At 40.7% G+C, this 14306-nt stretch overlaps 1 protein-coding gene across 1 annotated transcript in view; it reads right to left on the minus strand.

Moving 5' to 3' along the window:
- The window catches only part of LOC118332861 (matrix metalloproteinase-17-like), a 69360-nt gene extending 58355 nt beyond the window's left edge, over positions 1-11005 (minus strand). Inside the window, 1 exon segment of the mRNA XM_035668295.1 lies at positions 10559-11005. Within this exon segment, the coding sequence (XP_035524188.1) occupies positions 10559-10693 (135 nt within the window). The 5' untranslated portion in view covers positions 10694-11005.
- Positions 11006-14306: the final 3301 nt, after the last annotated feature.

The raw sequence follows: 14306 nt of genomic DNA on the forward strand, positions 1-14306 counted from the left end.
CCCCCTTTTTTTGAGAAATCCTCAATGTGTCCATTTGATTGCTGGAGAATCCAAAATGACAGCTCAGACACACTGCTGTAGACAGTTCAGATTGTTTATATTGTATTATAATATTATATATTGTAAGTTGAATCAGACCATATTCATAATGCCTGTGTAGGGAGTGATGTGTCAGTAAGGATAATGAAGAATAAAGTCTCTGGAAGATCCATGGAACACCTATCAGGATCTTCTAATTAAACTTGGTAAAACTAAACAAGATAAACAAGCAGAATGGCTGTCCCTGATTAATATTACATTCACCGGGATTAGCTGAACGAGATTTCATCATGGTGTATTAAAATGATCTGACTGAGGTGAGTAGTGGGCTGTTTAGCAAGCAGTCAACGTTTGGGAAGCTCTTTGATTCGGATTGAGCAGTTTTCTGCACCCATGCGCCGATCAATGAAAACAGTATCACGACAAAGAATCTATTATTTTTCCTACTCCTAAAATGATGCAAGTGGTAGGGTTACTCCATTAGCAGTATTCGAGAGCAGGCACAGAATTCAAGGGGGGTCCAAATGATATTTCATCTAAAGGTCGGGTAGGGTGTCTTTGTATTGGGATGGCTCTTGGGTCTGTGTATCAGTATGTCTCGTGCCCAAATGAATCCTAGCTGCCCTGCTATCATCACAGGAGGAAAAGAAACAGTTTTTAACACGAGATGGAGAGTCTCTCTATTTGTGTCTGTTCAGGTAGACCACAATGGATTGGCTCTCCTTTTCAATTTTTGAATCATATTCATGTAAATCATGTTCGGGTGCTGTAGGTTTTCTTTAGTCTGTTTCAGATTGGGTCCACAATTGTGGATCCGTGAAGACCTCTATTAAGAGGACAGACAGATGCACCATATAAAGCTCAGCTAACTGTACTGAGGTTCTGCAGGTGAGATCTCTTTTATTGTTGCTGTAGTTATTAAATAATAAATGTACTGATGATGAGGCTTGAGCGCTGCCAAGGTCTTACAGTACCCTGTGGTATTTAGAAATAAGGTATGTATGAAAGAATATATACCACCCAAGCCTATTGATGATTGATCAAACAGGAGTGTATGCTGATTACCTGAACTCTGATATCATTTCTACTTTATTCAAGTAGGGTTTACAGTATTTGAAACAGTCTGATCACAAATTTACTTTTGTGGAGGATATGTAATTAGTTTAATTGTCACTTAGGGAGAAACATACTGAGAAATAACTCTTTTTGTTTGTCTCCCATGGGCTGGAGAGAGAAAAAAACACAGCAAATACCTAATTAGCCAATGAATAACTGCCGAGCTAATGGGCACCTCAAGATACAATCTTGAATGTAACAGTCACCCTCCAAATTAATGGAGCTGTGTATTGTGCATTGGGACGAAGTGATTCTGTTCTCTAAATCTGATTTTTTTTTTTGCGTTAATGCTTATTGCATCCAAGCTTTTATTATAATTCTAATAAACTCACAGACATTGGCTGAACACCCAACGTCTCCCAGACGTGCAGTTTGTCCCTCTGTCTGTCGTCCTCCCTCTTCATCTCACTTAGACATACAAAAAAATGTGCCTTCATTTTGAATAGAATATTGTCCTGAAATTGAATTCCAAAGCTCCTGCTGAAACAGTTTTTCTGTTCCTTTTCCTCGCTTTTTTTTGTTTGTTTGATATGAAATAAACAAAAAGCCAGCAGTGCCCATCACTCCTGTGCCAATGCCAGCGATGGAAATCAGTATGCATTTTCCGGAGGAGGAGCAACAGCCCTTTTTCCATCCTCGCACACACATACATACCGTATTTATTACAGTTCAGCCAATTTCAAATTCAAACTTCAGAGGAGTTCCGTTGTTGCTTTGGGGTTTCCTTCAGTCAGTTCTGGATTATTTTAACTTTAACATGCAAGCAGCACAACTCCAGAAACCATAATTATTTGGTTTGGTCAGTGCTTTGAATAGCTTTGGCTAACATAACCTTGATTTGGTATATGACTAGAAGGGGGGCGGGATGCCTCGGTTAAAATAGGACGGCCACATGGAGTTGATTTGGGGTTTTCTACATGGGTAGCTTGAGAGTGAGCCAGACTGCTTCTAACCCACAGTTGCAGTAAGTCATGACACCAGCAAGAGCCAACAGGAGAGAAAATCATATGCAGCTGAGGAAAAGAGTAATTCCTGCTTTGCTTACACAGTTCGGTCCATTACTTCTGTAAACTCACCTACTCTGACATTTGTTTGAGCCGAAACCCTGTGTCGACGGGATTAAATACTCTGTGCAAACAAAGGCAGAAATATGCAGACACGTTATTTTTGTCAGACTTATAAAGCTGTGCATGTGCATAGTACTCGTTTATGAAAACTGTGCGTATGTGCACAAGCCTGATTTCCACTCTCACAGTTAGCCATAGATGGATGAACACGCCCTCAATCGACTGTTTGCAGATAAAATGCCCCTTTCTGCTCTGCCAGTCCCTCAATGAAACACAATTTCACACAACTGCATTGGCTAAGTCCTCAATCAGCACTGGAGTCTATGTATGGCTGTGGATAGCTATAGCACCCGTAGGACCTTATTTTCACAGGGGTGCTAGTCTTGACCTTGACAAAATTGATACAAACATGTGGGTGGTTCATTCAAAGAAGGCAGTACAAACACAGTCCACTGCTAATTTGGTGAGTTTGAGCAAAATAACCACTACAAATGAGTGGAAATACCAGAATAATGCTTCAATTGTATATGAATGTGTTTACAGCAGCAATGTTGGTAATTCATTATAATATCTTTAAGTTAATATGAGTGAGTTGCTACAGTATCTGTTATCTACAGCTGCTTCATGCTGTTTGAGACCTTCTCAATCCCTGCAGCAATCTTAAGGCAGCAGGACAAATATATGTGATAAATCTCATTTGAGTGCTGTGCCACAGTCATTATGCATGGCCGTTTACTTTGATCTAATCGCATGCAAATGACACCAAGCTGCTACATAATTACTACACATATGTCTCTTTTTGAAATGTGTTGCGGTGCAAATACTCCTTTATTGCATTAACCCTTTAAAATGTGACATGCAGTAGCATTATGACTGAAATAGCGTCGCATTGGTGCAGTCAAACAATCGTCATGACCAAACTATTTTTCAAGTGTTTATTTCTAGAGCCCTTTTGCACTTTCTTACTTGGAGACAATGACCCGCCACGTTTATGCTTGCGTGATCAAAATGGCCCTTAGTGTCATTAATTCACAGAGGGAACTGGTGAAACGAGGGAAAACACCAAAAGCATAAACAAATCTAATGAAATTGAGTAGACAACAGAGAACAGCCCTGAGAATAAACTTTATATTACTTAACTAACATGGTACAGATGTGCAGTCATAGACGTACACACAGTGAAACTCACAGCCTAAAAAGAATAACATATCGTATTAGATTCATTGGCTTCTGCCTAAAAAGTACAGAGTGTAAACTTTACAAACCAAGTCTGACCACAGACCACAAAAACAAGGAACGGATAGGCGAATCTTTGTATTGAACAGCCGAATCCAACTTCAGGGTAAAGCCCCTTTGGATACAGTTTTTCAGCATGTTTTTCCATTCAGTTTTACTTGCTTGGTTTAAAAAAACATCCGTCTTCTGTTGTTTATCAAAAAAAGGACCTTTGCTCCATTACTGATGATGGTTTTTTCTGGCCTCAAACTGCTACACTTCGATTTCAAGTGGAGTGTATGTGGCCAAAAGTCTCACAATAATTCTGTCTATCAGAATAATAGCTATCTATTCAATTCACAAGTCAACATGAGGATTGCATTCAGTAAATCAAGTTCTGAATTCATGCTGTCATCTCTATCTGAAAATCAATGTGTTGCCATGTGAAAGCGCCATGCAGAAGTCCAGCAGCTGCCACACATCAGTCCCACAACCGCCATGCTACGGTGGCAGCCAATGAGGTGTCAGGGCTCTTGAGACCCTTGTTGAATTGGTTTCTGAAGAAATCATAAACTCCTCAGTAATGCTGACAGTCTGCTCAGAAAACTTGCATGTCTCTGGATAACTTTTACATTTAACAAGGCCTAGGTGACAGATTGGATGGGAGCGGATTGAGGAACTGGTTTCCCTCTTCCTGAGAAGCTGAGAATGTGCTATATATTACATGCTGAACATTCGCGCTCTGTCAATCTTTATGGAGAAATATACTCTCTCCAACATCCAAGTCCTCTCCCACATGACATTGTTCCTGAAATAATCTCCTTGCCCTCAATACGAGTCCCACGATACATTTCTACAGACAGAAGGTCACACGGCTTGATGGAAGTGGGACAGCGCTGCTAAAAGTGTCCTAATGATCCAGGCTGAGAACGTAATAACAGATTCACATGGTAACTAGCATGCAGAGGGTTTTTCTAGTGTGGTTTAACATTCTTGCACAGCTTGCTCACAATCAACCAGTCAATCAGTATCTTCCAGGTTGAATCAAAGAAACGTATTTCATGTTTTTGATGGAAACAGCTTGCTTTTCAGTTAGCGCAGGCTTTCACTTCTTTGTCACTTATTATTTCAGTGCAGGAATCCTCCCATTATACTTTCCTTTGACTGTTACTGCATCCCATTTTCTATTTGAGTCTCCTGTATCCCTGGGCCTCTGGGTGTAATGAGAAGAACCATGATGTGCTGGTAGCAAGAAAGCCTCCTACTTGAAGTGCAGGAGTAAAATGGATGGAAAGAGACTGGCGGAGTGAGGGGACTGAATATAATGCAAGAGAAATGTACACAGATTTCAGATAAACACGGTACTAATGAGGGTAGCGGTACTGTTGGCTGCCAGACTGGTTGTATAAGAAACTGGGCTTGGAAATGAAATGATTTTCCCATTATACCCTTCAGAACTAAAACTGAATTATTAAAATGAACATTTTCCGTCTTGCGTTCCTGAACCATTGTTGGGTGGAAGATGGAGGATTAATGGTATTTGAAGAAAATGACTTGGGATTCAAACAGCAGAGAGAGACTTGGTATTTCTTCCATAAGCATGTTTGAAGCTAGTGCTGTATGCTCTTTAAGTCATTGTTAGGGTTCTCTTATACACTTACTATTTACCTAATTAATGAACATATTAAGGATATTAGTGAGCCCTATTTACAGTTTCTTTCCAGTAACCATGCAAAACAACCCACAAGGCTTGTAAATTTCATCAGAATTAATCAGAAAAGCCGCTACAGTTTGGAGCTGTAATGGTCACAAAAAGGATCCTGGTGGGTCTCATTAATATATTTTTCCAGAATACCAGACTTCTCTTTTTAACGCTTTCAGCCCCAAGCCAAAAACGTTTCTGGCCTGTTCCAGTTATGTCTCGCTCAGTGTCTCTTATTAGCTGTAAAAATGTATATTGTTTTTCAGAATAACCAGGCCTATCTGTCAATGAAGACCTATTTGAAGTGAATAATATTCATAATGGATTATATAATATACACAGAGAATTTAAGTAAGTAAAAGTTGCTACAAAATGCTTTTTATTAGAACTGTGAAGGTGTCAAGTATGAGAGTCCATTACAGAACAGTAACACAAACAGTGTGATCGGTGAGTTTTTTTGTGCAACCGACATCAACTATGAGCTAACAACAGCCTCATAACTAATAAATAACACAGGGGAAAGTTGATAAAAGGCAACTGCAAAGTAACTTTTACTCACGATTCACTCAAATCAAGCCATCATAACCACTGAATATTACAGGCAACTGTTGAGTGAACTCTGAATCACCTCTTTTCCCGTTAGAAAGAACGTGACGTAGTCAAAAGGGATGCTCAAATGTTGCTTGGATTCCTTTAACAACATGCAAAGGGTGTTACAACTAAGTGCCATTTTGTTCACAAGGACCAGGGCTGCTGACAGATGTTGACTGACAGCAAGATTCCATGGACGAGCCTCAACGGTGCGCCGGACACTGGCGTTTTGTTGAAACCTCATCCTCCCTCATATTCCTGAAAATAAACTGTTGTGTTTCGTCGTTGCTCCTTGATACAAAACTAGTCATTTTGATGTGTAGCAGGGAGGGAGAGTGAGAGGCAGAGGTATGGGAGCAGAAGGGGGGGTGCACCACAGGAACTGATGCCAGATGGTGGTGTCATTGATGAAATTAAACAGGAAAATGAGGGAGAAATGGAGTGGCGGGGTGGGGTTGTCCTTCTAGACGCACACACACAGTCTGTAAGGTTTAAGGCTCATTGGTCGTGGTTCTTTAAGGAATAAAATTCCACAGGTGGCTGAAGATACAGTAATTTAGGTCATTTATCAGCAGCTAATCTGGTCAGCTCACTCTCCCTTATCATAAGGGAAGCCCTGAACGTTCAGGTGAAGAGCTCCTTTGGGAGCTCGGCGGTTCTGTTTCAGTAGAGAAAATACTCCTCGCGAGGAACATAATACGATGAGCAGAAAAACATAGAGCGTGTTACCTTTTAGTTGTTATGACTCAGTTCCCTCATGTGCTGAAATTGCAAGTCGGCGCTACGCAGTGATATATCAAACTGGATAGCAGCTAAGCTATAAAATGAATACCTCTGATCTGTGCTTGAGTGTGCGGTTGAGTTACTTGTGTGTGCTTGTTACGAAAATACACACCACACATAAGATTCGGCTATCTCGACTAAATGCCGAGCGATGGAGCACCACGGCAGTGGAGTGGAAAGGGACTGGACAGGAGCAATGACACAGTGGAAACCAGAGAACTGTTTCTGTTTCAAGTCCTGAGTGAATCGCAGTTATGATCAAGCGCACACGGACACACACCCACATATGCACGCGCGCACACATATCCATTGTGGAGGGAGAATGATGTGTACAATCATCTGATCATATCTGTGTTTTATAACCCTTGCAGTGGTGCAGAATGATGCTCTGTGTGTGTGTGTGTGTCCTGTGGCTCCCCTGCTGCACCCCAGTGACAAGAAATCAGTCATTGAACAACTAATCATCATCATTGGAGCTGTCTACACTGATACCTTCCCCCTGTCTTTCACGATGAACTGGCTGTGGTTAGGTTATATTGTCTAGATAAATTGTCTTTGCTATCGGTGATCAAACATGGGAATCTCTATTTTTACAATGAATAAAGCAGGAAACCCCTCTTATCTCTCTGGTAATTGAGAGCACTGTATGTCTAAATGACATTTCTCCTCTTTATCAGGTGGGTCCTCCTCCAAAAAGGTGCTGCCGTGGGCTCTGATTGCCACAGCAACAGAGCGTCTCAGAGTATGGTATGGTCACTTACTTCACTGTTGTTCTCTTCCACTCCAGAGTGAGGGAGTCACGTGTAGCCTCTGAGAAGCAGGCAGGAGGACACTCTTTCCTACAGAGACATCCTATTTCTGTGTCATCTCTTAAGGCCAGAAGAAAGAGTCTGTATTCCAGCTACTTCTTGGTGCCCCCCCAAAAAAAAGGAGGAAATATGAGACCTGTGTTGGATGTGCAGGCGCCGTACAAAGATCAGTCCACCTGCTTACTCATAAGAACGAGTCAAGCTGGGAGACTGGTTTGAAAATGATAAAGTTGAAAGGCACTTTCATGTCTTTGTGGTTTGTAGGCACATGAAGTTCCTACATGTTGCCTTAAGAGTACAGAAAGTAACTTTTCAAAGTGTGTGGACACGTGTGAGAAATATACTGTGGTGCTCGGGGAATGCATGTGTTCTACCTTCTACCTTGACAACCTTAACATCCATGTCCAGCCCATTACGGCTAATGGCCTATGATGTCCAATTATCTACTGAGAAACTGACAGAAGCGGAGTATAAAGCCACATTTAAAGTGCTGAAACAATTATTGCATCAAGGGCACAGCAGAGAGGTAGAATATGCTACAGGAGTGGTTGGAGAAGTTTATTTGGATGTTTTTATTGTATGGATTTAGTTTCCATATTTTTTTTTTCTAAACATACATGTACTAAAGATTCAACATGTTTCCATGCACTGGCACAATGATTCTCAATAGGGGATTTTAGCAGGTGATATAGATATATGTAGGCCTAAGTATTGTTCAGACTTAACCTGCCAATTTGACACAGTGTGAAATGACTGTCTGAAAGAGTTCCCTCAGCACAAACAAACCTTGGGAAGAAGATTAACATCAGGGAAATAATGGTACCTTTTACCCGAATGAACCACGTGACCTCCACCCTGAGACATATTTAGTGCGAGCCCATAGAACAAACGCGGACATTTTCAGGTATCCATCACTGAACTGGCAGTGTTGCTTTGCATTGACTAGCACATGAAGTGGAGCGAGGCTTCCCAGACATCACAACAAGAGTAATGGGCCTCAGACTGCAGGGCTGCACGGAGGCTGCAGCACCACTTTGGACTGAGTGGATCATAGAGCTCTATCTAGAAATGCAGGGAAGCTTCCACCTTCAGTGTCATTTTCTCTGCCGCTGTAAATGGAGGAAAATCGCTGTTGTTACCGTCGCTTTTCATCTGCTGATGACGCAGTGTTTATAGTGTCATAGTTCGCCCAATTTTCCAGAAGAGGAAAGAAAAAAAGTTTGTGCAAAGTTACTGTACGTAACTTTATACAGTGGTAAAAGCTATGATCTATTATCACGTGTGGTGGACTTTCATAACTGTGTCAGGCGTGTTTGGTTTTCTTTTAAAGGATCGATAAAGACATTCAATCATCTCAGAGTGAAAGGGGTGCAACACTATGTGACTAAGAGAAAGAAAGAAAAAGAAGAAGAAGAGTAACCTGACTGATACACCAAAAAACAAGTCTCCCTTGTCAATTCCCAAATGCTCAGATGAAGCTTTATGTTGCAACTGGAAAATGAAAGGAGACAACAAGTTCAGGTCCAAGGATGAGAGGGCTGTTGGGTTAATGCAATACCTTGTTTCCAGGTTGTGGATGTTTGAGACCAACGCTACACAGCAAGGAAGGAAGTGTGTACAGGTCGTGATGAAAACCCTGTCAGACGTGGCCAAACTGACCTTTTGGAAAACCACAAGAAAAGTGATTCAGAGCTAAGGTGCAGCAGAGCGTGTCCTGATGTCAGGGTCCGCCTCACAAAGTGTGGGTGTATCAGAGTGAGAGAAAACGTGTGTAACGCGAGCTCACCGGGAGAACTGTGTGTGCTGTTTTCGCTAAAGAACTATTTTTTTTAGATTGTGGAACTTCGAATTTCACTAGCCTAAATGATATTTGTTTAAAATGAAATTCTCTTTGAATTGCCTACACACTGTCAAGCCAGATTAAAAACGATGGCCCACACATACTCACAATTACAGCGTCTGTTCTGATAGATATGTTGAAAAAAAAAAAAGAGCGGTACACAGCCTCAAGGTGGAAGACAAACTTGAAGAAAAAAAACAAGTAAAGAAACAGAAACTGATCTATTTTAGTGCTCTTGTTCTAATCTTTCTTCGGGAAAAAAAAAACATAATCCCTGAGCGCAGGTTCTCAGAGACAGGTGTGTGAGCGCTGAAAGACAGCGTTACACAAGTTGGGATGAGCAGCAAGAAAAAACTGAAGTTGCCCTGGGGAGTGAAACTGTAGAAAAATGACACTTCAATGGGGATGAAATTACAAAGACGATAATCGGATTTTACAGGCCTGAGAATGAAAACTTATTTGCAGGAACATTCTGAAAAATGTCATCTTTTACATAGTGTACGATCCACACATAACTTACAACTCTTACCCTCACCTCAGTTTGGACGCCATGCTGTACATGCGGTGGCTCTGTGATGATGATGATGATGATGATGAGTAGCCACTGACTACTTTACTCTATGCTATCAATAAGGGCTTAAATTGAAGTTCTTAATCAATGCGTTTCTCCATCAGTGGTTCTGCCTGTTTTAGTGGACTTCTTTAGCCACTGCTCCACCACAGAACTACACTATGGGATCCTCTATTTTAAACACAGTCATTGTCTCAACTTGGCTTAATGTGGCCTTATGTAATGGCCTATATTGTCTCATGGGTTGAGTCTGTCCCCAAGGAGCTCCAGTGGTCTTATTAGCACAGCATATATTAGTATACTGTAAAAGAGGTCGATACAGCGCCAAGGCAAATCCCTTCATCTACATTTATTTAGAACAGGAAAATTGAACAGGAAGAACAGGAAAATTGTCCATTTTTTTTTTTTTTTTTTGGATTTTTCCCCCCTCTCCTGATCAAATGACTAAAGTTCGGACACACAACATTTTGTAAGGTGGTCATGCGGTGTGTGTGCCGCCACTGTGTGTGCCTATGCATTGGACTGCAGTGAGCGTGGTTAACATTCAGAGCAAGTATTCGGAGGGAAGACAGCACTTGCTCTTTTTCCTGGACCTCCAAAGAGCAGCCCCAGAGAGCAGAGGAAAACACGGTGCCACCCCACGGCCCCACGGTATGCTCCGGGGTTTGACAGAAAAAAGACACACCAACCCCCCTCCCACACACACACACAGAGACACACACACACGCGCGTTCACCGGTGCTAGCAGGTAGAAAAACTTCCGTCCCCCTCCCTCCCTCCTTTCTTTCCCTTCTCCATAAGTAAGGTAGAAAAAGAGAAACTTACCACCCCCGTGTCCAGCTGCTCGGTAGTCAGAGAGGGAGCCGCTCCAGTCAGAGGTAAAAACCACAGTATCAGCATCAACAGCAGCATCTCCGGAGAAATATTCCTCATCCACTTGTGAGCGACCAGAGACATCATGATGCCCTATGACAGGCTGGTCCTGCAGGGCTCAGACACCGACCCCGACAGCCGCATCCACGGGATCAATCACACGCCGACGCTCCTGTAAAATGTGTCCGAATAAGTCTACCTCACTGTTGAGCGCAAACACATAAAACACATTTAAAAAAAAACCCAGCGGCGGTAAAAAGCACTTGAGACCATTAGAGCAGTTTGTGTCCCGCAAAACTGCAGTTGTAACTATCGGCTAAGTGGCCACAGTGAGGGAGAAACTGCGTGCTCTGGTTTTATATCAAGTCCATCACAGGTAACATCCCTGGAGCAAGCCGGCGCGAGCTCCTCTCTCCGTCGTTGCGTCTCGAGCGCTGGAGAAATGAAAGCAGCTGCGTGCGGCTGTGTCGCGAGCAGCGGAGAGCGACCTCAAGCCACTGGCAATAACCTGTTCAACTTCCGGACATAATTGCCAAAATAAAATCCTCGCCACTGGATTACAAAAAAAAAAAAGTAAGGAATGACACAAGCGTCATTTCCCTATACTTAAAAAGTCCCTAAATCTAAAACAAATCTGTATTTTATAAAAGCTTATAAAAAGCTTCCAAACAGTATTAATGATGTGGGTTGCCAGATAGTAAAAAATGATCAGTGTTATAGTTGTTTAAGTTAGTTTATGCTGAAATGATTGATGAAAAAAGAATAGCCTACAGAGGGCTGTTGAATTTGTGTAAGTCATAATTATACCACACATTTGCTGATTACAGTTGTAAGAAGTATTTGCTTATATTTTCCCCTGAAAATGAAATACATAAGGTTTGTTGGTTCTTAATATAAACAATTATAAAAAATACTCTGGGCTGTGATAACTTGTAATAGGCGTTTAAACATTTAATTGTGGTCGATTAAATGAAACAAAATGTATTAATTATGTAATAAAATAATAATTTGTTAAATTTAGAAAAATACAAGAAAAATACAGACTTCTGTTTAAGATATGACCAGTGCACACATTTTTAAAGTCTACATTTTCTTATGCCTACAAAGACAACAATATAAAACAACAAACTTGAGAAAGACCATAGGACCCCTAGGACACTGTATAATAACCACTTTCCCCACTCGAATACAGCTGCAGATTTTATTCTGTGCTTTTATTTTGAAGTTTGATTGTCAAACTTCCAGCAGGCTACTTTTGAAGGTTTTTTCTGACTTTATTTAAACAGCTGTGAGAGAATTTGAATTCATCTTGAGGCGCCTTTTATTTAATCTCTTTGGCCTTTAATCATGATTCATCAAAAAGATAAAACAGTTCATGTCCTAAAGAAGGTAATTAAGAAATGGCCATGCTTTTTACACTAGTAGTGTTGTATATGATGCTGGAAAATAGATCACACGGAGATTACTTTAATAACTGCTGCTACTGCTGACTAATAATATTGGTATCATAATAATTATTATTCCTATTTTCTTCTTGTCTTTCTCGGTGCTGGAGTTGTGTTTCCTGGATCTCATCCTGGACTCACTGACAAGGATGATTGCCATGCCAAGGTTAAACAAACATCATAAAATCCTCATTTAAAATAAATGAAGTCAAAGGGAATCTCAAATAAAAGTCTAAAGTTGGAAGTACTACAACAACAAGCGATTACATTTTATTTGCTCAGTTTAAAACTTAGGACATCATGGTTGCTTAATGACAAGAAAGATCCTTCAACTGGGGGAACCAAGTTCATGGCCCCAATGTGGCAATTATCCACCCTCATGAAATGTCCTCAAGCCAGACTGAATCCTTATTAGTTCTAGCAGTGCTGACCTGAAGACGACCCTGCACCACTGCGCTCAGACCCTCCCTGTGGAGGATGAACGTAAAAAAAAGTAAATTTTCCAGCAGGAATTTTAAACAGTAAAGCATTATTGTTAACACTGTTAAAAATCACGGCTAACTGCCTCCGCAACATCAAGGTGAATTATCTATTTAAATCTTGAATCATAATGCAGACGCACGCACACACCTTGGTGTCCACCCACATGCAGACACCCACATTCAAGCATCTTAACTATTCTGTGTCTACTTTGATAGACAGTCTCCTTAACCTTACTGCTCTGTTACTAATGATTCACAGCTCTCCTTTTATTGTACCACAGCCTCATGGCTCGACTGCAAAGAAACACATAGGCCTAATGAGTGCATGGGCATGAGCAACCACATACACAAATTATGCTTATGCAGTCGATCTACTGCTGGAACTATTGAATTTCCATTTCAAATAGTTTTCTATGTAATATTTAACAGTTATATCACTATTTTCCACTAGAAGGTCCAGACAACTGGTGCTTACATGACGTGGCTGTTTATGCCATTAAAGTCCAGGAGCCCCAGAATGTACTGGGAAACACTTAGAAATGAATTGACACCCAATTAAATACACATATCCGCAGAAGCCCGCTCTTGAAGTGAAGAAAGTGCACATGTCTCTGAAATACTAAGATTTTGTACCCCTCGGCTCATTACACTTCTATTTTCAACCATATTTTGGAAAACGTGACAGAAAAGCACACAATTTGCTGCATGAAAATGTTACAATGAGGCAGTTAATGCAAAATACAACTCAATCAGCCCACTCTTTGCTTCCTCTGAGGAAAGATTTATTCATTTATGCATATATTTTAGGTTAATAATTATCAACATTCACAGGTTAATGCAGAAACATTTTTATGATCAATCAACCAATCAGTCAATCCACAAAGGGCTGTACACGCATACATGTATTAGCTGGTTCCATTTCTTATTGAGATCCATTACAGTAGTCGCTCGGCAGCATTAAGCTCTGCTGTCTTAGTGCTGAAGGCTTAAAACTTCTCAACTTTACTGCTTCCAGTCCCAGTCGTCATATAGCCGCAACATTATGATAATTGTAGCATCTGAATGTTGTGTCTCACAGCATGTCTGCTGGCAGAGAAGCAGTTTCAGTCATTCAGTTTTATATTAACAGAAGGTTAAAACATCCATTTACTCATCTCAGTCTGCTCTGCACATTTCACCTGAAGTGTTTCACCATCTTCATATTATTTCCCAGAGAAATTTAGCTCATTTTCTTCAGTCTGATCATAATTATAGGAAAACCCAGTGCAATGGACGTGGACTGAATTGAGTTTGTTGGCTGTTATAGTGTAACACATGCATTTTAATATTTGTTGAAACATTTTGTGCCAAGTTAGCTGCATACTTCATGCACTGCTGAGGTTAAAAACAAAAGATAGATGAATATTGTCAAATATCTGGCTTTGCCATTGCATAATGTCATAGTATCACGAGGAGTGACATGAATGTTTTTGTGTGGCTTAGTTGGCTATTGTTTGAACATGGAGACATGTTTGATCATGGTTAACAACAACACGACATTAATTGAATCTCTTTGCTTTATTCTCTTAGATTATTCTGTGTGTTCATGCTGATTGACGGAAAGACTAAAACACTTGCGGTTGTTGCTGCTTTTTAGATTCCACCACCAGACTTATTTCCTGGGTGTATGTATATAAATAACTGTATATATTGATTCATTTTATTTGTATGTTTTATATTATTATATGAATTTGTTTATCCTTTTCTGTGTAGCATGGAGGATCTTCAAAATTT

Source organism: Morone saxatilis, unplaced genomic scaffold (assembly GCF_004916995.1).
Source record: "Morone saxatilis isolate NCDOM2014 unplaced genomic scaffold, NCSU_SB_2.0 Contig21, whole genome shotgun sequence".
NCBI classification, from domain to species: Eukaryota; Metazoa; Chordata; class Actinopteri; family Moronidae; genus Morone; species Morone saxatilis.